Source organism: Rhipicephalus microplus, chromosome 9 (genome assembly GCF_043290135.1).
Source record: "Rhipicephalus microplus isolate Deutch F79 chromosome 9, USDA_Rmic, whole genome shotgun sequence".
In the NCBI taxonomy this organism is placed as follows: domain Eukaryota; kingdom Metazoa; phylum Arthropoda; class Arachnida; order Ixodida; family Ixodidae; genus Rhipicephalus; species Rhipicephalus microplus.
Genome location: NC_134708.1, coordinates 57916008 through 57943928, shown reverse-complemented (window position 1 = coordinate 57943928; position 27921 = coordinate 57916008). Strand labels below are relative to the sequence as shown.

Sequence of the window (27921 nt, the reverse complement as noted above, 5' to 3'; positions counted from 1 at the left end):
AACCTATATTATATCGATGACGTTGTGGCATCGTCTAAATGATTACTTTATGTTACCTTTTAATGAATATAACGTAGAACTAGCACTAATTTAGCCATACAGTCAGCAGTAACAAGAGATTGAAGGATTGCGATTGAACACTGACATTCTCGTACAAATCTACCTGTTTTACAGATTTTGGACAATGTAGATAAAATGAAATGCCCACCCGCTAATACAAATGCATGCACATCGAGACAAGATCGATGCTTCGCATCAAAAAGAACTGTGCCTGGTGAGGACGTTTTCAGAGCGAAGCTCGCGTATAAGTTGCAGTCCCGGAGCTACGGCTCGAATCCAATCCGATATCGAGCATTAGTCGGAGACGGCGCGCGTGGCCAAACGTGCGGCTCACGCGACCGAGTTCATTCCGAGCCAGGAGTAGCCGAAGATGGAGCCGTACAGCCAGGTCATCCAGACGCAGGCGCGGCCTCCAGGCGTGAGCAGGAGATAGCTGACGGTGAACACCACGGCCGCGGACACGAGCTTGCTGTGCACGTGCTCACACGGAACGAACACCGGGTTCTGGAGCTCGGGCGGAGTCTCGTCGGATTCGTAGTACGCGGTGAGCAGCCTGCGTCGCCAGAAGACTGCTTGAGCGAGCGTAGGACATGCTCAGAAGGACAGACTGATGGCCTAGTTGGTCGTACGTAATTCACGCGATAGCGCAAAGAGCCACACTAATCGGAAAACCGCTCTGCATTCCATGTGGCTGTTTCGCCGTTCATGTGGTTTCTTTGCGATACTGCATGAATTATGTACTATGTGCATATGGTTAGAGGTTGGGTGAGGGGAGGATGGAACAACTTTCAGATGCGAAGCATCTCTTGCTCGGGCTTGCATCCCGCGGTGTCGGCGTCCGCACTGACACTACGCATGCGCAACTTCTTTTCTCTCCTACGCTCCCATCTCTCGCCTCGCAACGCCGACGATGGAGCGTCTGCTAACCTAGGTTCGCTCCCTCCCTCTCCTCTAGGCATTCCTGCCCGCTGCGTTACACTGCCATTGCGCATGCGCGGCCCCTCCCCCTCCCTTGCCTCTCAACGCCGACACAGGCAGCGTCTGCTAGCGAGTTTCATCATTGAAAAAAAAAAAACGACTGCTGTGCTGCGCAACGGTTCACTGGCCAAGGTAGTGCCGGTGAGACATCTCTCCTGCGCGTTGTTGAAAAATAAAAATTCACATCGTCGCGTAAACTAAAAGCGGACTGTGGGTATTTATGTCCTCCGTGTTTAGAAAAAGTGTTCAACGACTTAGAGGGCTTCGTACTCTACTATGGAAGGGCATAAAGCCGTCCCAGTATAAGGGAAGATAACCGTCACAACTCTGCTAATCGAACTCTTTTGTCTCTCAATCCCCATCAGCAGCGATTGGCATGCTTCAGTAGGAAACACCGGTCTATCACTGCGTGCTTTGCGCCTCCCCAAGATTCTCTCCTGCGCAACGCCGCTATGAGCACCAGCGTCAACGTCACCGCCAGTGTAAGCGTTAGCGCCCGCTACTTTGCATCTACACACTGTTCCCTTTAACGGGCGATGGCGTAATTTTTTCAGTTTATCGTTTGGCCAGAATAAAGGATGCTACGATTGTTATAAAAGATTGACTTACGTCTTCTTTTTTTTTTCGCGACCAAGAAATATTGAGGGCATTGCGCCTTTTACTAAAGTAGTAAACGGGGCTAGTTGGAAAGGGGAGGAAGCGTTCTGATAATATTCATAATTCTGATAACACTGCGATAGTAAACGTAATTCAATCGTGAACATCACATACGAAGAGAATATACAGGTATATGGCCAGCGCTCTGAAGCGATATCGCACGTTTGCGTTGTGATAAGTGCCATAAGTCATAAATACATGAACAATATTATTTTTGTATGTCTCTAACCTAACCTAACCTAACCTAACCTAAAACTCGCACTCTTCCCGTGTATGGTATGAGGAACTAACGAACGCTTGTAATTTGAGGCATCGCATATCTTCGAGAGAGAGAGAGAGAGAGAGAGAGAGAGAGAGAGAGAGAAGATGAAGATAATGTTAGGAGCCTAACGGCACTTCGTGCTCTTCCTACCCTATTCGTGGGTAGGAGAATTTGGGGCTCTGAACGTACCTACAGCAACCAGCAAATGAGTGGAATGTCATGTATCTGCTAACAGTGATCGCAGGATGCCGCGTGCGCTCGCGACCAAGAACACGACACGTCACACATACTTCAATCGCAATGGTGACTACGCATTGTACAATTCACTTGGCACTGCCTTTATGAATTGCATTGATACATTGCTATGAGGTCGGCATTGCATCACTGCATAGCCACATTTTCAATGGAGGCGAAAAAATTCTTCAGGTCAGAGTGCTTAGATTTGGGTGCACGTTGAAGAACTAGAGGTAGTGTAAATTTCTGCAGCCCTCCCAGACGACGACCCTCAAAGCCATACCGTGGTTCTGGCACCTAAACCCCACGCAATATTGTTACCGTCAATAGAACACATCGCAGAGTGCCCAGTGACGAATCGCAAAGAAAAGAGCACTGATAAGTTCGCTCCCAACTCTGGTTGATACAGTACGACAGAGGGCGGGTTGATACGATGTTTTGCGTGATACGGAAAGAGGCGCACTCACTTGTCTTTCTCGTAGAAGGCATCGAAGAGGAACTTCTTGAGTCCGTTGTCGTCGCTGGGAAGCTGATCGATGGGCGTCCGTTTGATGTGCATGTGCACCGCACCGCACTTGCCGGTGAACATGTCTGCACCATGCATTAACGCGCATGTTTCACAAATGCAACAATGTCGTTTTCGTTGTACGCGAAGAGGAAATTAGACTGCAAGGTGTGGATGCGACAATAATGCAATGAATAAAGCGTGTCAAAATGCGAAAGGGAAGCGCAAGCAGGTACGTTCAGTGCTCTTAAACACGCCTGGTCTCATACTTCATGTCATGCCTCATCTTTTTCCTCATGTATTTACTTCTTCGCCTTGATAAAAAATTAAAAAAATAATCCATGCGAATCTAAGAAAACGTCATTAACCTGGGAAAGTGATTTAGGTAACGTGTACACACACACACACGCACACACACACACACACGAGGACGCGAAGGAAGAGTGTCGCGTGCTACCCACACATACAAAACATCCATAGCTTTCGGGGTACTGTGGTACCCTAAGATATTGCATTAAAAGCAATGAATGCCAGGATCCGAAAAAAAAAGGTCCTGTCTGAAGATTTGTCTGGAGGAGCCATAAAGAGCCCGTTCTGGAAACGGGAGAAGCAGCAAATTAAACAACACGCTGAATGAGTGCTCTAGCCTGTATATGATGTCCACTCTGAAAAAGGTCGATTTGATTTCTTTTTAGATTATTCGGTGATTTCTAATGACGCTGCTACCATCGTACTCCTAATTACAAAAGCACGACATGTGGGAAATTTCCCAGTAGCACTCAACACGCGCGGACACAATCGAACGCAGTTCGTGTGTACGTGTCTATATTGTGTTCGCCGCAGTCGCACCGCACGTAACCGACTTGTCACGGTATACCCGTGACTCACCGCAAATGTTGGGCGCGGCCCTGCGGCCCCCGTGGGGCATCTTGGTGCCGCCGTAGATGACGGTGACGCAGTACACGGCGTCCAGGTTGTGGCGCATCTCGTCGACGGTGAGCACGAAACCCCGCGCACGGGGCATCAGCTGGTGTCGGGGCACCGGGAGACCTGCGCCGACAACTCGGTGGGTTCAAGCTGAATGCAATCAGATATGTTGAATTAATTACAGCCAAGGAGGTTTAAAAATACTGAACCTCTTTGATTACGGCCACAGAACAACTGGAATCTCACACATGCGGAAAGAACTAAATAGAATACGTGCGAGGAGTTTTAAGATGAGTCATGATGTGCTAATTAAGGTAAAGGAGTCATGTTGTGCTAAGTAAGATGAATGAGTCATGTGTTAATTAAGGCGAAGTGTGATGACCGCCATGCTGGACCAGTGGCTAAGGTGCTTGGATACTGACCAGAAGGTCGTGGGTTTGATCCCGGTGGGGGCGTTCGAAAGAGGTGATATGCCAGAGGCTCATGTACTGTGTCAGCGCACTTCACAGATGGTCGAAATTTCCGAAACCCTCCATTGTGGCGTCTCTCATAACCCTATCATGGTTTTGTGAAGTATAGCTTCAGTTAATAATAATATTATTATTAGATATCGACTTTTCACCTCTGAGCCTACCCTCAGTGGCTGAGTAAAAAAAAAAACCCCACAACAGTTGCAAAAAAAATGGGCTGAAAATAAAGTGATGATTGGCATCTCAAAAAACCCTGTCACTGGTCCTCAGCTTTCTGGGTGTAAAGGGGAAAAGTAAACAATTTTTCGAGTGCAACATCAGGGGCCTTCGGACGCTGTTAACGTCTAAAACCAGCATAGCCGCAAGCCTCTACTTTAATGACGGAAAAGTGCACGATATGACAGCGGACACCTGGGATAGTTTTGAGAAACAAGCTGAACATATTGCGACGGGTATGAGTCGAGCAAAGAAGAAAAAGAAAAAAAAAACAACGTGGGCTGACGCATTATACTGACGCAATCATTACCCGCCCACCAACCTCACCCTGTTCATAAATATCTTTTAACCTTAACCGTAACCTTATGCTCCAATAATATACGCATCTAATGCGAATCTAAAGGTAAAACAGAAACATGAAATCACACCAATTTTTACATCTTATAAAGCGTTTTTTTCCTATGCATATTGTTAAAATGGGAAGTAAATGCTCAACCGGAGGTGTGTGGAAGAGGAAAATTGTCACTCGGTGGCATTTGTCTCGCCTGCCTTCCCTTTCTTATTTACCCCGTGCAAGTTTTATTGATATAGTCGCGAGGATTCGGACCGAATATAAAGAACAAACTGAGAGCGACACCCACAAGAAGGGCTTTAGGACTAGCGATTGAAGCGCGACTAGGCGAGGGAAGAATACAAGCACTATCATGAAGAAAGATCTCTTTTGATATAAGGGTGGTGACGTAATTTATTGTAGTAAAAACTTAATCCGATGCTGTCTTAAAAACATGTGATAAACGAAGATAATGCATCGGCCTTCTCAGTTTACTGCTATTAAGCTGTATTTTTACTAGCGCCCTTGAAAAAAAAGTAAAGGAATGCGAGGTGCCTATAGGCCACTGCTGAAAAGCAAGCTTGTAGAACGTGGATCCGCTACATGGTATACGCCCCCTCAAGTGCTGTCACGTTTGGCTTCTTTGCGTGGTGTCTGAATATTGGTGGCACGAAATTTGCGCTTAGTGAATAGGCTGTTTTCCGATGTGTGTTACATCCTGAATGAACATTTTCTTTGAAAAACCAAGCCGCTTGAAAACACGGGAAAAGCATCGGATCCAGTGGCCTTCGTGCTAGTGCGGTGACCCAACTGACGATGCACCCGTGCCACGAACCCTGAACTCTTTTTCCGACGACAAATCAACGGGACGCTCGGCGTGGGGATGCAAAGATTATTTAAAGGTATTGATTGGTTGATTGATTGATTTATTGATTGATTTACTTCCTTGCGTCTTCCCATCGCAAAGACTTTCAGAACGCACAGTCACCTCCGCGGTAATTAAGCAAATACGACTGTCGCCTCATCCGTTATGCTCGGGCCATGCTTCATGCACAAGCACCTTTCGTGCACCGCGCAGAAATGTTGCAGTACAAACTGTTTCGAAGTGTTCCAAACAAACAATTCTTTGTTATTAAAAAAATGGTAACACTACATGACTCGGTACATACGGTGACCCGAATCATAAACCTCGATCGTTCTTGTCTGAATGCTAATCAGCTTTTTTTTTTTAAGTAGCCTTGCCCATACCCATAAGGTGGCGTATGATTTTTGAAACTTGCTAGTGTTACGGGTACACTTTTCTGCATAGATTTTTTTATATCATAACTTCTCTCCCTGAGTTGCTCAGATGAAGACGTGGGTAATGCAGCTGGCCATTGTTTTTAAAACCTAAATGCGCTAGCGTAAGTTATGGTCATGGAAAAAAATCATCAGCTATTGGTGACATCATGACGGCGTTACACTTTAGCGTCTCGTATCACTCGTCTCGGCGATTCGTATGATGTTATGCAATTTTTCGCACCATTCGCCTGGGCGCGCACGACTACGACGATGGTCATTTTTATCGTTCGGTGAGGCATAGAATGCTCTTGCCTTAAAGGGACACCAAAGTGAAACATTAAGTCTGTTTACACTGGTGAAAAAATATTGTGAAAGCTCTATAGTCGTTAATATCACCATCATAGTCAATAATAGAAGAGAAAAATCAAGCTCAAAGATAAATTTTTAAACTTCGCGACGAAATTGTCGCTCGTGAGAAAGAGAGAGACGCAAATTCATTAAAAAAAATTACGGCATATTCACGGGGTGAATGATGATGAATGGGCGAAGCTCCGGAAGGATTCATCGGTAAACTGTGAATCTTCCGTGTAATTCGCCCAGTCGATCATCATGTAAAGACGTGAGAAACGCTGTGTGTGTATATACACAAATCAACTTTTATTTGTTCTTAGACGATGGATGGCTTGCGATGTCCCTTGCCTCGCGCGCTCGCACATCGGGATTCTGTCTGCGAGCGCGCGCTGCTGCCGCCTTGCGCTCTCTCCGCTGTGCAGCCTTATCCATCCGGCGACTCCGAGCGCGCGCCAACAGCGAACGGATTTTATTACAACGCTCCCCCTAGCGTACGTCGCCGCACTAAATCGAACGATTGCCTTCAACCAATGACACGCGCCATATGTGACATCATTCCTATTTTATAAGATCTCGCGTCTTTCATCAACTACAAGTACCGCTTTCTAGTTTATAACATCTTGCATCTTTTCATCATCAGCTACAAGTACCACCATCTAGTAAACACTACAAGAACTAAACGAGAGGTGGCTACATACAGGAGACGGTACCGCCATCTAGTGAACACTGCAAGAACTAAACTAGAGGTGGCTACATACTGGGGACGGTACCGCCATCTAGTGAACACTGCAAGAACTAAACTAGAGGTGGCTACATACAGGCTACAGGGGACGCACAGCCCACGCCCTAAGGAGCTTCGCCCCTAAAAAAGTCTGGTGTGTTGCTGAGGGATCTGGGCAGATATCCCCGCCTAGGTTTATTTTACATTTTAATCGTAATTTGGCCACCATGGCTGAAGGAACTTTTCTGAAACTTGGTACGATAACGATAGCTGCAAGCAGTGCCAAAAAAAAAAACACGGACACACAAGGAATACTGATGAGAACGAGTGCTGTGTCTCTGTCTTCTTCATGTGAGTCCGTGTTATTATTTTTTTCGCGCTATTTGCTGCGATGGGTTCATAGTATTCATACCAACGGGCCCAGCTATCTACACTTTAGTATACTGTCTCTGTCGCGCCCAGAGAACAACGAACTTCAGATTGACTGGTCATAAACTACGTAGGGTACTAAACCTACGACGTCGCTAGATCGTTGCGGCTACTTCAATGCGGCGTCTACCACCCGCATTTTCTTTTCGCGCGCTTTCTTGCTTAACGAGCCTTCTTATCGCGTCAAGCCTGATGAGTTCGTCTGCGAAATACAGATATAAAAAAACGGCCCCATTTCTGCACGTTACACTGCAAATATCATCCGTGGAGCTGATGATGTCATCGAAAGACGATAGTCTTGCGTATGGAGGGAGTGAATAAAATATTTATTTGATGTTCTGCGCGAGAAAATCTGTGAATGGAATTACGGAGGCACTGCGCGATACATGATCTTTATACCTGGCAGTAACCTTGTAAAACTTACGAATGGCTTCCGATATAGCGAGCGCGTCGCATGTGCGCGCTATCTCGGAGGCTATCATTTGTAGAATGCAAGGCGACGGGTTGGTGCTACTACCGTATCGTTTTAGCAAAGCGCTGCAGAAACACCTGCTTTTTTGTACATAGCGTTGCACTGCCAGCACAGCGTATTAAACGCTACGTTCCTCAGAATTAGTTTTAAATGCCTAATATAAAATAATTAACACGCCACATATATTGGCGTGTTATGTTGTGCCGCGCAATATACGCGCAATATTCTTTTTAGTCGACAATACGCACAAGTATGAACGCCGAAACCAGATCAATATGGGTGGGCGCTTCCAATGTGGTTGGCGTTTAACTGTTTCGATCGACAAACAGACAAGTCTACAGATTAAAATTTTTGTGTCGAAGAATCCCTAGAAAAACTGTCGTCTTTAAAAATTACACCATCTTTCACTAGTAAAAACCATGAGTAGCATGTGAAGCAGCGCGTGGGTCGACTTAAAGTTTGGTTCATTACGAGCACCCTTGCCCGAAATGAAAGCATCCTTGCAAGTGGAGCACATCACGAATTCGCTGTAGTTTCTGTCGTTGTTACTCGTCCCGAACTTTTGTTGGAGCACGCCGCAGCACGTGCATTCATCGCGCGTCTGCAGAATCTCGTTCCCCGATGCCGTCACGCGATTTCTGAGATAGTGTAAGGGAGAGAGGCCACAGCCACTTAAGGAAGTCCGAACGCGCTAGCGCATGCCAGCGCGTTCTCACTAGGATACAACGCGTTAGTTCATCGTGCGTCTGCAGAATCTCGTTCGCCGATGGCATAGCATGATTGCTGAGGGAGTGCAACGGGGAGATACCACCGCGTCCTACCCAGCCCTTACACGGGCCGGAACGCGCTAGCACGTGAGATCGTTCAGGCTCTGCTTGGGCCAGCTGTTGTGCAGGTCCACTAAGGGTGGTAGTCTCACCGTACACCACTGGATTGAACTATATCGTTCTAAAAATGTTTTTTCCTTTCAGTGTCCCTTGATAAAAGTGGCCATTTATTGTGTCTTTAAGTGCAACTTACGCATTCTCTATTAGCCGAAGCGCCTCGGAAATCGATAGGTGTACCCACCTTGGCTAACAGCAAACTCCGTGCTTTTTTTGATGACGTCCATTTTGCCGGGAATGAACCGGTTGCCTTCCGGAAAGAGCACCACGCTTGACTGTACGGAATAAAAAGGCGACAGGGCAATTCATTTACACTGGTTGCCACAAAAATACAAATTTGACTACATTTATAAAATACCTAGATGCAAATATTATGGAGTATTAGTGGATACTCCCCACATCATAGAAAAATAATCAACTGGGCATTGCAGTTTTCATCAAATAGTTTGACAGCGCTTTATTTACTTTCTGACAAAGTAACACAATACGTGATCTCGTCAAAAACAAAAACGAAAAAAAAAGACTTTACTATGACTTGAAAGCTATCAATGAAGAAAGCTGCAATTTTAGGGCTTGTTTTTTTTTGTAAGACACAATATTATTGAGTTCTTGTTAATACTGCCAGCTATCAATATCTTTCAAAGGTAATATTGGTTTCGCAAGTTCAACACTAGGTTACACTAAAAGATAGTGAAATGCAGGTGCACTATACGGTGTTAAAAGTCTGGTTTCATCTTACGATAACACAGCTTTAATGCAGACTGTTATACGGGGAGTAAACGTAGGTTCCATAAGCATTTCTCTAATAGACATCACTTTTCGACTTGATATAAAACAATATTTATGTTGTATTATATCCTTGAACAAATAGTAAGGATCTAAAAGGGCATAGTGTTGCGTGATGGCGGACATGCATATTCGCATATTATCCGCACCGGACATCATTAGCTAGTGGTGGCGGGCACCGGCGATACTCTTACCAATGGAACAAATTGACACATGTGTAATACAATTTCACTGCCTCACTACACAAAAGCTTTCGCATACTATTACAGTTTCTCAGGGGAATCCACAGCAGTTTTTTTATATACTCTAAACTCGCTATAATGAAGTCGTCCGTGATGGTAAAGTAGTTTCGGTATATACGAAAACTCGTTATAAACGACCGTTCGTATACCGTTGCAGAAATGGCAAGAATTTTTCGTTTACTTCGCTATAGCAGATATTTGGTTAGTTCGAGGTTCCTCTGCACTATAATATCGATGCTTAGACAAATATTATGAAAGAACAAAGCGCATGCTTAAACATTTGCCTGAGAAGAACTGAAGGCGAAAGCAACCTGCCATGGTGGTATAGTGTGTATGGTGCATGAATGCTGCCCCAAAGGCTGCGGAATCAAACTCCGGCCGTGGCGGCCTTATTTCGATGGAGGCGAAACACTTGAGGTACGTGTGATCAGATTTGGGTGCACGTTCAAAGAACACCGTCCCGTCAAGATTTTCGAAGACCACTCATACGGCGTCCCTCAAGTTCATTGCTTGGTTCGGGGACGTGTACGTATATGGGAGTTTTCTTCAGATCACGTGGTTTTGTTGTGACTCTTAAATCAGCCCCCCGTTTTGCCCAAGCGATGATGACGGGGAATCGCGTCATCACGTCACCCCACGATGTGTGGAGTCGCGACGATGTCTCAAATTTTGTCAGTGGTGACGTCATGATGATGTCATATGATGACGTCGTCGAATAATGACCCCTTTTCATCAGTCGCATTGACGCTGACGGCCAATTTTCGCATTCGATGAGGCATCTATGGATTTCGCATTAAAAGATTGGCCGCCTATCGGCGTGCTTCACTGCAAACATCGTCGATAGACGATTTTCCGCCGGCTTTCTTTCGTGCATGGCGTCGCATTTTCAGCACGGCCTTGGAAATACTATGCAGGGTCGTTAGAATTATGCAGTGCTCAAGCTTTGGCAGGGTGGCCGAATAGTTTTGTTTAGGCTGAACATTTTTAGGCTGAACAGACAGACGGACGGACGGATGGACGGGCGGACAGAGAGACAGGCTGAAATACCTGCGTTCAAGCATCACAAGAAAAGATATCGTCTTTTAAAACGGTTTTGCTAGCGATACCTTCTCGGACACCCCTCTACTGAATATCTTCCCCCTGTTCCCGCAGGGACCAGCGAAGTTCTCCAAAACGCGAAGCAAGGGCATGTCTTCATACTAATTCTGCACTTTAAAGGAACAGCCGAACAGACTGAAAGAGGGCGGTCGTTCCACTGTAGAGACCGGGTGCCGATTGCGTTATCGATCGACTCATAACTCACTCTATAGGGACTATGAGCTTTAACGTGACGTCGGAATTGCCGGAAGCACTTAAGGATTCGTTCCCTGAGGCGATTAGCTTATCGGCATCACGAACCAGTACACCCGAATGTCGACTCATCGCTTCTGCAGCTTTGCCCTAGTATAGCCGGTGATGAAGTGGCAGGAGCTGCAATCGGAGCCCCGTTACATCGATAGAGCGCAGTGCCAGAGAACGCTTAGATCATTCGCAGGGCCACACCCGCCGCAGGGTGGTCTTCTGGTTATTGTAATCTGCTGCTGACCCAAATGTCGTGGAATAAAATGCCGGCCACGGCGGTAGCATTTATGCAGGCGATATGCCCGATGGTCATGTACTGTGTGATGTAAGTGCGAGGTAAAGAACCTCAGGTGGACGGAATTTCCGAAGTCTTCCACTATACGGCGTGACTCTAAGTTCCACCGTATTTCGGTACCTAAAACCCCAACAGCAATTATCACTTGTAAGTTGTGATGTTATTACCAAACGTAACCACCGAAGAAAACTGCCCACATCCAAGAAAGAAAACACAACAAAAACAATAACGACAAGACAAGGTCAAGAAGTACGAAGATGGAATCAACAGAATTTGTGTTAAGATCCAGTAACCGGTTTAGTGTTTGTGATATTCGTCAAATCAACCTCGTCGCACACAAAAAACACTACGTTTCTACGAACGAATGAACAAAAAATATTAGAGACGACAGTTGATAATTCCAAACCTTTTCTGTTGCTCTTAATATCAGGCCTAACTTTCTGTAAGATAAACTAACAACTTATACGAGTATTTGCTTGGACGAGTTCATTCATTGTTCATTGTTACACCATTGCGCACCCCTTCAAAGACGAACGCTTGGGAGACGAAGAACTACAAAAACACAAGCACAGTGAGCAGGGAAGCCGAAAGGTTAACACGGAGACCAACAACGCTTCAAATATGGGCTTAGAAGGCTGGACGGGATTTCATAATTTCTTAATCAAGCTCATAACTCTAGTCTGTCGGTGCCATGTTTTCTAATTAGCATTAGCGCTCTAGTGTTGACACTTGAGGGATAAAATTTAAAAAAAAATGTTCTCGAGTTGGTTTCTACACACCAGGAAAAGTATATTGGCTGGAGCCGTTCAAGAGGTTTAATGAAAAAACAGGAAATTCTGTCGAGATGCCTTGCTCAAGTCAACAAATCATAGGTTGCGTTTCATTTCAACCCGTAACCTTCGAATGTTCGAGGGTTGTAGGCTTAGATTCCATCATTGGAAAGGGTGATTTTTTTTTCAATTTCACTTTACGTCGCAATTATTACGCAACAGTAAAAGCAAACAATCGGTGACCCCCATGTTTTTCCCTGTGTAACTATTGGAGTAATTCAGTTGCATCCAACAGGAAAACGGTGCCTTTGTACAGTTCCTCCTGTTTAGTTTATTCGTTCAAAGGCTTATGTTCGTTCTACGCCAATGTTCAGCCGGTTCTTGCTTATCTCGTGTAGCGATAACCTGCACTGCGTACGTACCATGCTTAAAGCTCTCACCTGTATGGATTTATTCTGGAGGTAGTAGAGACCTTGCTTCATCTTGAAGTAGTTTAGCTGCTGCCTGTTGATGTAGATACAGCCATGCTGTCCGGGTGCACATAAAAAACAACACAGAAACTTTACTATGGACATGTGTTTAAAAACCAAAGGCCGAAAGAGAACAATATGTTACAGTACCCACTGAAGTGGTCAATCAACGTTGACATTAAGAAAAGGTGAAATGGTTCCTTCGACGCCGAAAGCAATATTTTCTATCTAAGTCGAACGCGTTGTATATTTCACCCACACTCCTAGAGATCCGTGAACATTATATTTTGTTGCACCCTCTTATTTTCAACGAAATCGGCCAACTCTCGACCAAAGCGACGTCATGTCATGACGTCTTCATGCTATGTCATGTTATGGTGACGGTATGATGACGTCATCGCCGATTCATCGTCGATCGTGCAATTTCTTTTAAACATTGCGTATGACGTCGATGGCACCGATAATAATGTTTAGGGTTTCATGAGGCGTTCCTAGCTTTCACCTGAAAATAGCAATAGGCGCGCGGCAATGTATAGTTTACGAGGTTCGGCCGTATACCGCCACAACAGACAGCTAAGTGAGTAGAGGCAGCAAAATCAGGCCCGTCAGAGCAGCGGAATTGTGCGCGGTATGATTTTGTTAAACTGTTGCGAGCATCAGAACGATTTTGGTGTACTTATCGGGTGCACGAATGGAACTTCACTTGCTGCAGCTTCTTCGTTTGCGAAAAAAAAAGCGCGCTTTTCAAACACAGCAAAGTGACTACTGTGGCACTAGTTAGTTTGCGATCATCCTGTGCATACATGTGCGTATGATGAAACTGTGATGTTGAAATTAAAGTAGCCAAATTCCTGTACAGTAGTTTTTCAGCCTAAACTGAATGTGTGGTTTTTCTTGCAAGCTGACCTCACCGTAACAAGGGCTGTGGTGCAGATAAGCCTGCTTAACCAATTCTGTTTGCCTTGGACGTGCCTGATTTGTGCGACATTGAAACGTGCGCATGGTAACTGCCTCACGATGAGCAACAGCGAATCACTGTAAGCAAACTCAGCCTATTAATACACAAATAAGTCGCTACAAAACAGACAACCCGGTCGTCTTTCTTTACCGGTTCAATGATCCAGACTATAGGTTCGCAGCTTGAATTTTATTCTATCAAAACTTTATTTTGGGCGAATTGAATATTGAACAATCTTTTTGGAGCGCAATGCTCTATAATACAAGGACACATGCGCTTAGTATACAGGACAGGCACTGACTTACAACTGACTTACAACTGATATATGGAGACACAACTATGTGTCCCTATATATGTCTGCGTTTCATGGCGCTGCATGGCTAAAAGTTTGAATTTTGTGTAGACTTTTTTATTAAAACTTTATATTTACTTCCATCGCAAAGCTGAGAGCCTTAATTTTGCTACCTTATTCTGTGTTCTTCGTTTCTTGTTTCCACTTTGTCATCTAGTTATTCCTGGCGCGAAAAACGAGTAACACTCTTGCTCACTTCACAGCATTTCCGTTCTAGCCATTCCGGTTTTGCACATATTCAGAAGACATCTAAAAAAACAAATCAAGTGCAAAGTTGATCTCTTTGAATTGAGATTTGTACTAGTCCATTGTCAGACTATTTTTAGAAAATTAGTTGAATGAATCTACTAGAAAAGTAGCTGGGTTTCTTGAAAGCCCCTAAAGGAACCTTCATGTGCGCACATGGAAGCTCCGCAGAGAACCTGCGAGTGTCGCGGCCCCTGATGGAGCAGATCTCTACCACTATTTTCTTTCTACATGACCTGGAAGTGAGACAAAACACAACGTTGCCTCAAAAATGGCAGTGCCTTAGCTCAGCTATGCCAGGATATACGTAGCGCAAGCAAAGGTTCAGCTGAATATTCTTAGCTTCCCAGATATCATGCTTACAGCTGTTCCAATGACACACACACGGTATACGTATTATGTGGCACATGTATATTTATTTTGCCGGGCAACTACTTCGGGATCCGATGAGTTAAGCTTCTCCGCTCTACTGCACCGTTCAGCAGCATTTGCACTCTCCTTCTACATGGCTATACCACAGTGGCAAACGCCAGTCAGAGGCGCTATCAAGCGGCTCCAGCGCAGTGTCAGATGGCGACTGCACAGGGATGGCGCGCGCGTCGGCGTCCTTATGTCTACCAAGGCTATGACGGCACTCCTCTGGAAAGCGCACACCGGCGGCGGCGAGTCGCGCGCGGCCGCGGCCGAGTGCGAGGGAGGTGCCGGCTCCGGTGCGTGACACCACTGATCGCCTGCACAGCGCATCGAATTGCGCGCACACCCGCGGCGAGCCGCGCGCGGCGGCGGCGGAGTATCATTGCACATGCGCAGACCAGTGCCACGCAAAATTGGCTCAGCGAGGCCAGTGTAGCTAACGCTACAAAAACATACGAGGCACATGAACGCCGAGGTGTTACTGACACTAACAAGACACCCAACCGGATGATTAGGTCACCTCCAAATATCCTTATTTTCATGCTGTTTTCCTAAACGTAACATATTCTTTGTGACGGCTCATGTTCTGGCGCCATCGTTTGTCCCACCTGGTGGAAGTAGAAGCCGAGCAGTGGAACCGACTGTATGGTCTTCTTGACTATGAAGCGCAGGTTACCCGTGCATCCTGTCCGTTCGGCCAGCAGGCTCACGGCAATCCAGTCGACTACATCACGCAAAAAAAAACGATCAGTTTACTGCTTGAAAAGAGTGATTCTGGCAGGCCTGAAGTTCTGATTGCGATAGCGATTTTGTTGAGAACTGTCACCGCCACCGCCGGGTTTCGTATTGAGCCCAAGAGAGATAACATCATGCCGCGCGTCACACGTACTATGTGCAAGTGAAAGCGAGCGAGAGCTGCTGCGACCGGCTCTCAACAGATAAATATATCGAGAAAACTTGATCGCGCGAAAACCCAAGGGGGAGTTCCTGTGGAGGAGAAGGGGCTACGTGGCTGCTGCAGGAACTGCGTACTTTAACAGATCCTAGGCGATCGCGTCCTCTTTTTCGACAGAGATCAGCGGACAGCTCATACCTTTGCATGTGCTGTGTTCTCGCAGCTTTGTTTGGTTAGAACGAGAGAGGGCATGAATTGGGTATAACAGTGACTGCGTACTTTGATCGGGTGGGCAAAGTCGCATGCCCCCATTTTGGCCGTAATTAAAAAGGATGACTCATATTTTTGTACGTGCTATATTCTTGCAGCTCAGTTTGCATTGACGTGACAGAAAGTGCGAAGGTATAGCGTCGCTTGCTACAGCGACTGCGTTCCCTGACATCACTGTTTCGTAGAGCTGCCCACGGTCTCGTGCTCAAGATGCTAGCTGCTGACCCTGTTTCGTATATAAGTCGCATAACTTTACTTGTTGTCACATTCGTTGCTACGCACTTGCTTCTTTGCACTTCTATGCACTGAACTTCTTCAATTATTACTGGAATTACTTCTAAAGAAATGCCGTTTGTAGATGATTATCACGGCATACAAAGAAAGTGCACATGTTGGCATAGAAACGTGCCTTGGGGGCCATGGGGACACACCTAAATTCTGAGTGTATAATCCGAAACTTCTGAGTCCTCGAGCGAACACTATTAAAAATGTTTTCCTAGATGGGCTCAAAAGATATTTTCATTCTAAACGGGAGCAAAGCAACGCAACAATCTCATAGTCATGCACATAGCAATTATGCAGTTACGTCTCACAGACAGTACAGGTGCACTGTGCAGCTATCGGCATTGGTCGTAGCACCTTTCCGCACACTCACACGAGCTTTGAAGATTGACGATGTAGAAAGCCCGCTCTTTCTTCTGCACAATGTCGCCGATATCTCCGTGGAACAAGACCTGTACACGCAACAAAGCAAAAGCATGCATGCATAGTACGTACGAACAGCTGACGGAGAACAGTAAATCTCAGTGTTACACAACGGACAATTAGCCTGACAAGCGGTAACAATCAGAAACACTGATGTTATCATCCTCTAATTAGGACCACCAGAGGATAGCAACCAGTCGGGCAAAGCACAGTGGAAATCACTGTTCTCAAACATCCACAGAAATGTTACACATGCGGATTGAATTTGCAGTAAAAGTTCTGCGTCATCTATCCACTCAACAGTCCAATGGTTCTTCCATCACAGCCGGTCATAACATCTATCTATCTATCTATCTATCTATCTATCTATCTATCTATCTATCTATCTATCTATCTATCTATCTATCTATCTATCTATCTATCTATCTATCTATCTATCTATCTATCTATCTATCTATCTATCTATCTATCTATCTATCTATCTATCTATCTATCTATCTATCTATCTATCTGTCTGTCTGTCTGTCTGTCTGTCTGTCTGTCTGTCTGTCTGTCTGTCTGTCTGTCTGTCTGTCTGTCTGTCTGTCTGTCTGTCTGTCTATCTATCTATCTATCTATCTATCTATCTATCTATCTATCTATCTATCTATCTATCTATCTATCTATCTATCTATCTATCTATTTATTGTACCCTCAGGGCCCGAGGGCATTACAGAGGGGAGTGGAGATATACATAACGGAAACAATGTAAAACAGCAAGAAAAAAAAGCTCACAGCACATAACAAAGTGAAATAAAGTAGGCATAAGTGACAACAATTTGATAAGGAAAAACGTATACTAACAATAATAACCTTATATATACACACATATGTACTACACACACACACACACACACACACACATATATATATATATATATATATATATATATATATATATATATATATATATATACAAACATTTAGAGAAGATTAATAGTTCTACAAAACATATTTTTATCAGTTATATAAGCGATATCATGGGGAAGATCATTCCAACCGACTCAAGTTCTGGGTATGAATGAGTCATGAAAACATTTGGTGTGACATGATGGAACTCCAACTTTATTGCGGTGATAAATTCGAGCTGATATGTGTGAGGCCTTATTAATAATTTCTGTTTCAGATAGCTGTTGTAATAAATTTTGTGAAAAAGACATAATGAAGCTACTGACTTGCGATGAAAAAGAGGAGGGAGGGACAAATTTAATTTCATGGTGGTTACGCTGCTTGTTCGGTGATAGTTGGAGAGTATAAAACGGCAGGCACGGTTCTGCACAGCTTCTAAATCGGAAATGAGTGATTCAATGCCAGGGCTCCAGACAGATGCAAAATACTCTAATTTTGAGCGAACCAGTGTTTTATAAAGTAATAGTTTTATTGAACTGTATGAATGAGAGAAGTTCCTGCGAATATACCCAAGCATGCGGTCGGGGTTATTTATGACATAATGAATATAAGTTTTCCAAGACAGGTTAGAAGAAATGTGAACACCTAGGTACTTATAAGAGAGTACAGTTTCAAGAAAGACATTGTTAATGTGGTAAGTGGAAGCTGGGCTGGAATTTCGAGAAATGTACATGTGCTTCCACTTATTAATGTTTAGTTTCATGTTCCAAGTGTTGCACCAGTCCATGACCTTGTTAATGCCGAATTGAAGGCAAGAGACATCGTTATTGTCGTTATTTTCGCGATAAATAACACAACCATCTGCAAAAAGAATAATTGAAGAAGAAATATTAGTCGGTAAGTCATTTATATAAATTAGAAACAGAAGGGGCCCGAGAACAGACCCCTGAGGTACACCAGAACGGACAGGTAAAGGATGTGAGTCAAAGTTGTTTGCTGTTATGAATTGTGAGCGGTTTGAAAGAAAACAGATCAACCATGCCAGTACATTAGGGTCAATGTTAAAATTACGTAGTTTAAGAAATAGAAGTTCATAAGAGACTTTGTCAAAGGCTTTCGAAAAAATCCAAATATATACAGCCTGCCTGAGATCCGTGATCGAGGATGCAATGAAGTTCATGCGTGAAACATATGAGTTAGGCTTCGCATGAAAATGACTTACGGAATCCGTGCTGCGCTATTGTGAAAAAAGAATTCGATTCTAAGAAAGAGACGAGATGAGAGTATATGACGTGCTCCATGATTTTACAAGGTATACTAGTGAGAGAAATGGGACGAAAGTTGTCAGGGCAATGTGTATTTCCAGACTTGTGCAGAGGAATCACCTTCCCAACTTTCCAATAATTGGGAATACAACCTGTTTCAAGGGATTGTTCAATCAGCTTATTAAGAATTATAGAACAATACAACTTTGTATTAATCAAGAATTTCGAATTAATGTTGTCAATGCCACAAGAAGAAGAAATTTTAAGATTTTCTATAATCTTCTGAATGCTGGATACGTCAAATATAACTGGGTCCACAGGAGGAACTTCAAAAACAGGGTAGTTAAAATTATCGCAAGAAACATCCTTAGAAAAAGCCGCCGCAAAAACATTGTTGACAACAGAAGCACATTTGTGTGACGGGACTGCAACACCATCAGTAGATGTAAGTAACAATGTGGTGGTGTATTTCTTGTTTATTACATTCCAAAATTGTTTAGGATTGTTAATAAGCATAGCAGGCAAGTGTGGTTGTTGATGCGATACCGTGGCTGCGAATTACCAATGCGAGACCGTGGCTGCGAATTGCCGTCGGCGTGCTTTATGGCTGATAGTGGGCCGAATGAGACAGGAGATCTTCGCGTTTTTTTCTGAGGAGCTTTTCTTCCTCGGGGAGCACGAGTTTCTGCGGCATTGGTCGTGCCCTTTCGTCAATGTTGAACACGAAAGGGTAAAACTCCTTTTCCGACCGACGCGGTGCTAAGCAGCGCCTGTTGAGTAGTTATTCATAAATTCGTTTGGAACCCATTGTGTTTGATCGCATCTATTATATTTTTATACATTCATTGTATAATGACATTGCATGAGTCATCTATCTATCTATCTATCTATCTATCTATCTATCTATCTATCTATCTATCTATCTATCTATCTATCTATCTATCTATCTATCTATCTATCTATCTATCTATCTATCTATCTATCTATCTATCTATCTATCTATCTATCTGTCTGTCTGTCTGTCTGTCTGTCTGTCTGTCTGTCTGTCTGTCTGTCTGTCTGTCGCGCCATGTGATCCGCACCTTGACGCCGACAACGCCCTCCATGAGCACGATCATGAGCCTCTGGCAGAAGTGGAAGACCATGTCGTCTCCCACCTGGTACACGTGGTGTGGCAGCGCCAGCAGGCCGGTGAGCAGGCGCCACGCGCTCCACACCAGGAAAAGTGGGGCCGCCAGTGTCACCAACACGATCAGGTGGAATGACAGCTTCCCGATGTCGCAGCTGCAAAGTGTTTGAATACAAGTGAGGCGTAAGAACATGCTCCTGCCACACGACGTATCAAAGGGAATGGTAGCCGGGCCGCTCATGACCTTCTTCTGTCGACACTCGTTTAGAAAATGTTTATTTACGCTATGTACAAAAACAATGGAATCATAAAATTCCAGCAATAGGGCACATACCCTTCGGCACATCTATGTACCACGACAAACATCACTGCGTTGCAATGAAGACAACATTGCTGTAATAATTATGGCAATGTTGGCGTATACATGTACACAATAACTCATGCAATGTCATTATACAATGAATGGGATAAAAATACAATAGATGCAATCAAACACAATGGGTCACAAACGATTTTATGAATGACTACTCAACAGGCACTGCTTAGCCCCGTGTCAGTCGGAAAAGGAGTTTTACCCCCTCGTGTTCAACATTGACGAAAGGGCACGACCAATGCCGCAGAAACTCGTGCTCTCCGAGGAAGAAAAGCCCCTCAGAGAAAAACGCGGGGATCTCCTGTCTCATTCGGCTCAGTATCGGCCATAAAGCACGCCAACGGCTATTCGCAGCCACGGTCTCGCATCGGTTTCGCCAAAGGCTGAACAGCCCCGCAACTATTCAAAGAGCCGAGAAGCGCCCACGCTGGATTCAGCCATTGGACACGAATATTCGCCCACTCTGCCCCCGAAAACCAGCATGGACCGCACGCCAAAAAAAAAAACCGCGGAAGACCACACATTCAATTGTCCCATGTCGATTGGTCTCGACCATGGCGCACTTGGGGCAAATGGAAGTGCGAACCACCCGCCATCGCTGCAGTCGATCTCGAGTTGGTAACAAGCCCCAGCCCAACCGTCAGATAAAGTCCTGAACATGTCCTGGCAACACTGATGCAGTTATTGGTTTCCAAGGGTGGGTAATCATAGATTGACGATGCTGGGGAACCAAGGGCCGTAGCAGGGCGGCCATCATGTCCACCACTTTAGATTCGGCCACATCTATCTCTGGGCCCGTAGCCTCCAACCATCGGTGAAATGCCAGAAGGGCTCAATACAAAGATGACAGTTCAGTTGATTGGGTACCTTGGTTAATTTGGCAAGCCAGCAGGAAGGCGCGTAGTAATGGCCCCAGATGGTAGTGAGCCTGTGTCTGAGCGGGCGTACCATCGTTTCTCAGTACTCGCAGTAAAGTTCGGAGGCACAAGGTAGAAGCCGTGACGGAAACGTGACGGGAATGCAAAACCACCTCGTTCTCATGGTTGAGCTAACGCCGGACGAGTTAATAATGCAGTGCCACCAGACCAAAAATTGAACTTATGCAGCTTTGCACTTTCTTGGAGACGTGGATTGGTGGTTTTACAAAATGGCAAAGGTACCAAAATTATCCGAGGTTAACCACTTGATCTAAGTACCGGCTTTCCAAGAGGGAGAAGTTGAAGTTTCTGGCTTCTTTTACGTCACTTTGAAGAGTTCGTACAATGGATGACCAGATGATGTCCTGTACACGAAATGCAGGGAAAATAACGCTTAGTACTGTAAAGTTAGGAGACAACTGTAAAGACGACGTGATGTTGATACCACCGTCGGAGTTGCCAATAAAAAATACTGGCTTTTAGAAAAATTTTACCTAACACCGGAGATAATGCCGAAATGATAGAAAGTATCAAGAGCATGCTGCACTGTTCATAATGAACATATAGAGTAATATCATCTGCATATGCAGTGACCTTTACTGAGTGTTACAGGAAGAGGTAAGCCTCGAATATGAGGGTCACGTTTAGCGGCTCCTAAGAAGGGCTCTAATGACAGATTGAATCCCCACGCGCTACTTCAAAGGGGTGACTCTCACGGAAATCTATGTAAAGGTTACTCTCTGATTTAGTGTACATCGCGTGTATTAGGTCGATGAACTTATCCGGAAAACCCAATGCATGTAAAACATTTAGTAAGTAGCCATGTTCTATGAAAACAAAACATTTCTCCTAATATAAGGAAACGAACAGTCCTTGTGCACATCAGCTAGTGGTGTACTGAATGATATCTCACGTTAACCATGTATAGGTGTGCATTTCTCAGCCCGGAAAGGAACATACTCTGTGGGGAGCGATTAATGGTGCAAGAGACGGTACGATTCGGCGCACCAGAATGTTGGACAAGAGCTTGTAATCTACATTAGGGAAGGTAATATGGCGCAGATCTTGTGGTCACGTGAACATTTGGTCTTTTTTGGGCACTAGTGTTATACAACCTCCGTGGAAAGAGGTTAGAACGGTAATATCTCGGAAACACCTGCGAATGACCCATGACATGAACGGACCAATGATAGGCCAGAAATGTACTAAAACTGTGCAGGGAGTCTGTCAGGCCCGGGGGCCGATCCCTTTTTCATTGTGTCCAATGCACCCTTTATTTCGTCGTCGGATGGTAGTGATAGCAGAACGTCGTATATATTCGAATCATGTGGTAAGTCTTTCTACAGGAGATGCGAAGCAAGGGATCCGGGGTAACTGACACCAGCACCAGACTGAGCCATTGTCTGAGAGTGTTGAGTGAACGCCTTAAAGTCACGTGTACCCGCAGAAGCTGGTGTGGTAGAGTATAGCTAGTTGGCAGGCGAGCCTGGTGGACGAAGCAGAACTTTGCGTGCGTACCTTAGCACCTATGGGTGCGGCAACGGTGCACGTGTGCAGCGCCAAACTGCAGCGGAGAGCGAAGAAGTGGGCATAGTACGTTGGTATCGTTCAACGAGCTCCTCTTGCCATGCCCGCATAACGGGTGAAGGACTGGGATCACGGTGGGCAACGCGTATTTTTTGGATTAACAATGAAGCTTCTTTGGACACACGGGCGCGAAGTCCCCTGCCCGACGCATTGCAATGGTGACACCACCGTTCTTTGAGGCGATCCCTATCAGCTATATATCCGTGCCAATTACTGATGCGCGTAACTCACCGGACAACTTTTCTGTAGACTGAGAGTCCTGGAGGACGCTGAAATCGAGACGCCACGGTCTGTGAATCGTCGGTGTCTCTCAACACTCTCATTGCTTGAGTGTACCCATGATTTCATGAGGGAAGCTTTGAAGCAAGAAGTTGCGATCCCATTCTTTACCATCTTCGAATGTGCTGAGAATGATAGCTCAGCAATGGTTTTTCCGATCTAGGGTGATACATTCAACACGTGTGAAAAGGAGACAAATTATTTTTAGGTCCTGAAATTGAATGCGTCGTTCCTTTGGCACCTCAAAGGTAAACTGTTAGCCGCGCCCGAGTGTTTCCGCGGACATCAAGCGCTTGGGGGGAGCTGGTTACCAAGTTGATTGTATCCTTTTGGCCTGTGAGAAGAATTGTCGGGAAGTGAAAAAAATGCAATGATTGACACACGCGAAGAGAGGAGACAAGTTGAGGGTGAAAAAGAGCGGACCGTGTATCCCGTATCTGCACAATATTTCACATCGGTTGAAAAAAGTTGCATTAAAGTTTGGCGTGCGGGTAGTTTTTTCAGCTGAAAACAAATTATCAAAGATTTGCCCAGCAGTAGAAAGGCTAGTCAACAAGAAAGAAACTGGAGAATTGATCAGATGTAGCATAAAACATGGCAGGAGGTACGTTGAGTGCAAAAAAGATGTTCACGGAACTCATTTCACATGTGGAAACGAATACGTTGGTCAGACGGGTCGGTGCATAAATGCGCGCCTTCGTGAACATGAGAGTTCGCTAAAGGGGGCCCCTTACTCACACTTTGCGATGCCCTTCTAGGAGTGCACCTGCCAACCGAAATTTCCAGACACTCGAATAATTGCCAGGCACAACAAGCGGACGACAAGGGAAATAATGGAAGCATACAGAATAAGGAAAGGAGAAGACAGTTGCGTCAGTCAAGCGTCAGTTCTACAAACAAAAGCGGAATTCGCTTTTTTGGACGTCACATAACCTGTGCTTTTTTTTTTCGTTTTACGTTTTTTTTCTGTTCTTTTTCTGTTTTACATTTTCTTTTCTTTGTTCTTGAGACGTGTTTGTTTCCGGTTCTATGCCATCGATTATGGGAGTACATATTTTGTTATATACGTTGTTGATGATGACAGGGGAAGTTGGGAATGACGTACATGCGTGTGATGTATTTATTAGTGTTCACTTCGAAATAAAATTTTCAGTTGCCAGTAAGCGCCTGTCTGTGTCCTCTCTGAGTGTGTGTATATTTAGCGCTTGTTTCATCATGAACCTTTACCAACACGCCCAACTCGCAGTCATCCGTGGTATGTTGTCATGTTCTTACATGATAGGCGTGTCAGAATTATCATGTTGCACCAGCCATAATTTCGTCATCCATTGAGGACACATAACACCAAATTTGGTGTATGTGGAGCTAGCAAAACGGCCGCGAGCGCATCGTGAAGGGCCCAATATACTCCAATGTAGCCTTGACGCGTGACCACGATTGGCACAGCGACGCTACGTTAGCAAAACGCGACCACTCTCTAGTCTGAAGCCAGGTGCTACCAGCGCGACCAGCGTCCGTCCGCGCGGCCCGACGGCAACCGGCGCGAAAGCGACATGCTGCATTTCGCTCCCATGCGTTACCCAGACAACACTGCGTCTCCCTCGTTTCGTGACGGAGGGGCGCCGGACGCGCTGAAACACGCGTGTGTCACAGCAAAGCAGTGCGGCGCACGCCAGCGATTATTTGGCAGGACTGGTGCCTGGCGTGGCAACGCCGGCGTGACCCGACGGAATCACGCTGGCGAGCACGCGCACCGCGTCACGTCGAAATGTATTGGAACCTTGACTGTGGCAAATAGTCATGTTCTCACATGACACGCATCTCATGATTATCATGTTTGCACCAGTATCATGCATTCGTCTATTCACGTCCTGTAATACCAAATTTGGTAAAAGCGAAGCTAGCGGAACGGCCACCAGCGCATCATGAGCGTGGCATGTAGTCATGTCGTTACATGTCACGCATCTCGTGATTGTTATCTGTGCACCAGTCACATTCCTTCGTCATCCATTCACGTACTGTAATACCTAATTTGGTATATGTGACGCTAGCGAAACGGCCGCGAGCACATCATGAGCTGACATGTGTGTCATGTTGTTACATGACACGCATGTCATGAGACAATCATGTCATACCATACCAGTTTTGCAACATGCCTTGTGAACGAAACCACCGCAAGAGCTGCAGAACCATGAAATGTAAATCATCACATTCATGACATCTATGTCATGGTTTTCGTGTTATGATTTGTCAAATATGTGCATCATACAGCCATGTCATGCCATACCAAGTTTGGTATCAATACCATTATCGAAACGGCCAGGAGAGCTAAAAGTCGTAGATAGATAGATAGATAGATAGATAGATAGATAGATAGATAGATAGATAGATAGATAGATAGATAGATAGATAGATAGATAGATAGATAGATAGATAGATAATAGATAGATAGATAGATAGATAGATAGATAGATAGATAGATAGATAGATAGATAGATAGATAGATAGATAGATAGATAGATAGATAGATAGATAGATAGATAGATAGATACGCTCAAGGTCACCGAAGTTTGCTGCTTCGCATTTAAAACCATGAACAGCAGCTGCACAGGTCAGTTGATACAAGCTACGCAATGCAGAATACTGCTTACTCTAATATAAGAAAGCAGAAGGCCGTTCGGCCACCATCTTACAAAATCATAGCAGTGTTTAGAAAAAAGGGTTGACAATATAAAGTACTGTGTATTCAAAGTACTACCATGGCCTCTGAGATGGCGGGTGCACGGCGTGTTTCTCTCTGACCGTCCCAATCGCAGGGAGAAGGCGTATTTGCGGAGGGTGGCGTGGCTCGCTCTTTTCTCCGCACCACGGCGCTCTCAAGAAGGATCGTAAAGGCTTCCATGCTGTTGGCGTAGTTTGTACGTGGCGAGAGTAAAAAAAAATGGTTTCACGGTTTTGATTATACGTCTCAGCATTGACTTTGCCTCGGTACACCTAGACCTGACATTTACAAATCACCTCGTGCTTGTTTGGAAATGTCGGGTCAGGGTATACGAGAGGCCAAGTCAATGCTGGGACGTATATACTCTGAAATGAGCTTTTTCTTGCTGTAGGCTTGCACTGCACTTATAAAGGCGATGCCTCTACAAGGCATCCGCGTGTGTTGGAAACTTCCCACACTTCTAAGTTCGGGCTGTATAGTTTTGAGGACACTGGAGAAGAAGAAAAAAAATGACAGCCTGATTCGTAAGGGAAGTCCAAAGAGTGCCGTGTACTACTCTCACGAGTTACACTAGTTTGACTAAGTGGGGTCCTTTTTTTCTTTCCTTGCATGAAACTAGCACTGATTTTCATTTTAATGCCTGTTACAAATAAAGGAGAAAGAAGGGGCGGCGGGCACGGGCATGAGCCGGGAGCGCTGGCTCGCTGAGTTGATCACTTGACCTTCAACGCAGCCTGACTATTGGGTCCGGGTCCCCGTCTTCGCTGCTCTCACTTCGTTCTGGTGCGGAAACTCAACCGTCGTCTGGTCCTCGACTCTCGCCCATAGATCAACTAATCACCAAGCACCACTTCGTCCGAAAATCCATTACGCAACACATCTTATCACTCGATAATTTGCTGGAAGACTCGTCAACCCCTCTTGAGAAGAAGATGTACTCGACTTCATCGTCGCGATGAACGCTAAACTCATGGACTTGAACAAGGATATCCAAGCTGCTCTTCAGTATGAAGAGTTGTTAGCAGACCTGAACACCACCAGTGAGTTCGAGGACAAAGTCATGTGTGCTCAAGGAAGACTTCGCCGTGCAACCAAGCTGTGGCCACCAACCCAACCCATATCTGTCGCAGTCACATCCACCCAACTTGGTAAGACTCTCGCGTACACATCGCCGCCCGCCGCGACGTCGTCTTCGATCAGCCTTCGACATCCCTCGCCACGACATCGAAGCAGGCAGCTACTTCGTCTTCATCTGGTCTGCCGACTCCTCTCACTTCAACGTCGCAGCAAGCCGAGACTCCACAGTCAACCGCCCTCATGACCCCTCTCGTCTCTACGTCATACCAGACTGCATCTTCGCCTTCGTCCGGTCTGTCAACTCCTTTCTCTTTGACGTCGCAGCAGGCCGCAAGTTCGCTGTTCAACGGCCTCACGACTCCTCTCGTCTTGTCGTCTCAGTGGACCGCGACATTAACTTCTCACAGCTTCCCGACTGCAACCCCAGTATCTCGCATAGGACTAACCTAGGCTACGCAGTTTGTCACGCACAAACTTACAGACAACTTACCTCGAACCCATCCCCACCAGTTGAAGAGTTTCGGGGACACGCTGGAAAAAACTGTCAATGTCCACTAGATCCACGGTACTTGAGTGCAAGCACTCGTTCGGAAGGTGTGCCATGGAGATTTCGATGGCCAAGGGAAACCCCGGGCGCACCAAGTGCATCGACTACAAAGACATGGTTTTTCACGGCCTGAACCACAGCTTGCTAAAGCATTCCTACTCCCCAGACCTAAAGGACAATTACATGTACTATCCGTCATGCGGCACAATGTACCCCCAGGACTAGCTTCATGGAGAACAACACGCGGAGCCCCACATCTCGTCCTACATGCGCCTCAAGCCCGATTCTGGTGGTAGGGTCTCGCGTCTATCTTGCTCTAAGTCCAAGCAAGTTAACGATCGATACGGTAAGCAGGAGTGCTACTACGAGCCACATTCAGTGAAGTACGTGCACACCAGTACCACTTGCGACACCGCCGATCATCACAAGAAGATGGCACCTGACGCCAGAGACGTTCGCTGGATAAGTGATTGTCGCACTGCACAGCTGCAGTACTATGTTATGTGCATCGCGCAGAAAACCGGCGGCAACGAGGACTCTCGCGAAGCGGGACACACTGTGATCGACAAGCCATTGGGAGACTCCTGCAGTGATGCCACCAAATACGCCTCCATG

The 27921-nt window shown here is 45.5% G+C and overlaps 1 protein-coding gene across 1 annotated transcript; it reads right to left on the bottom strand.

Annotated features, from left to right (window-relative positions):
* Positions 1–353: 353 nt before the first annotated feature.
* LOC119164811 (1-acyl-sn-glycerol-3-phosphate acyltransferase epsilon-like) lies at positions 354–19951 on the bottom strand. The gene is made up of 8 exons (XM_075873699.1): positions 19758–19951; positions 16473–16551; positions 15261–15376; positions 12653–12739; positions 8963–9053; positions 3585–3746; positions 2659–2782; positions 354–613 (listed from the first exon to the last, which is right to left on the bottom strand). The coding sequence occupies exons 1-8, from the start codon at positions 19818–19820 to the stop codon at positions 391–393; spliced, it is 945 nt and encodes a 314-aa protein (XP_075729814.1). The 5' UTR covers positions 19821–19951; the 3' UTR covers positions 354–390.
* Positions 19952–27921: the final 7970 nt, after the last annotated feature.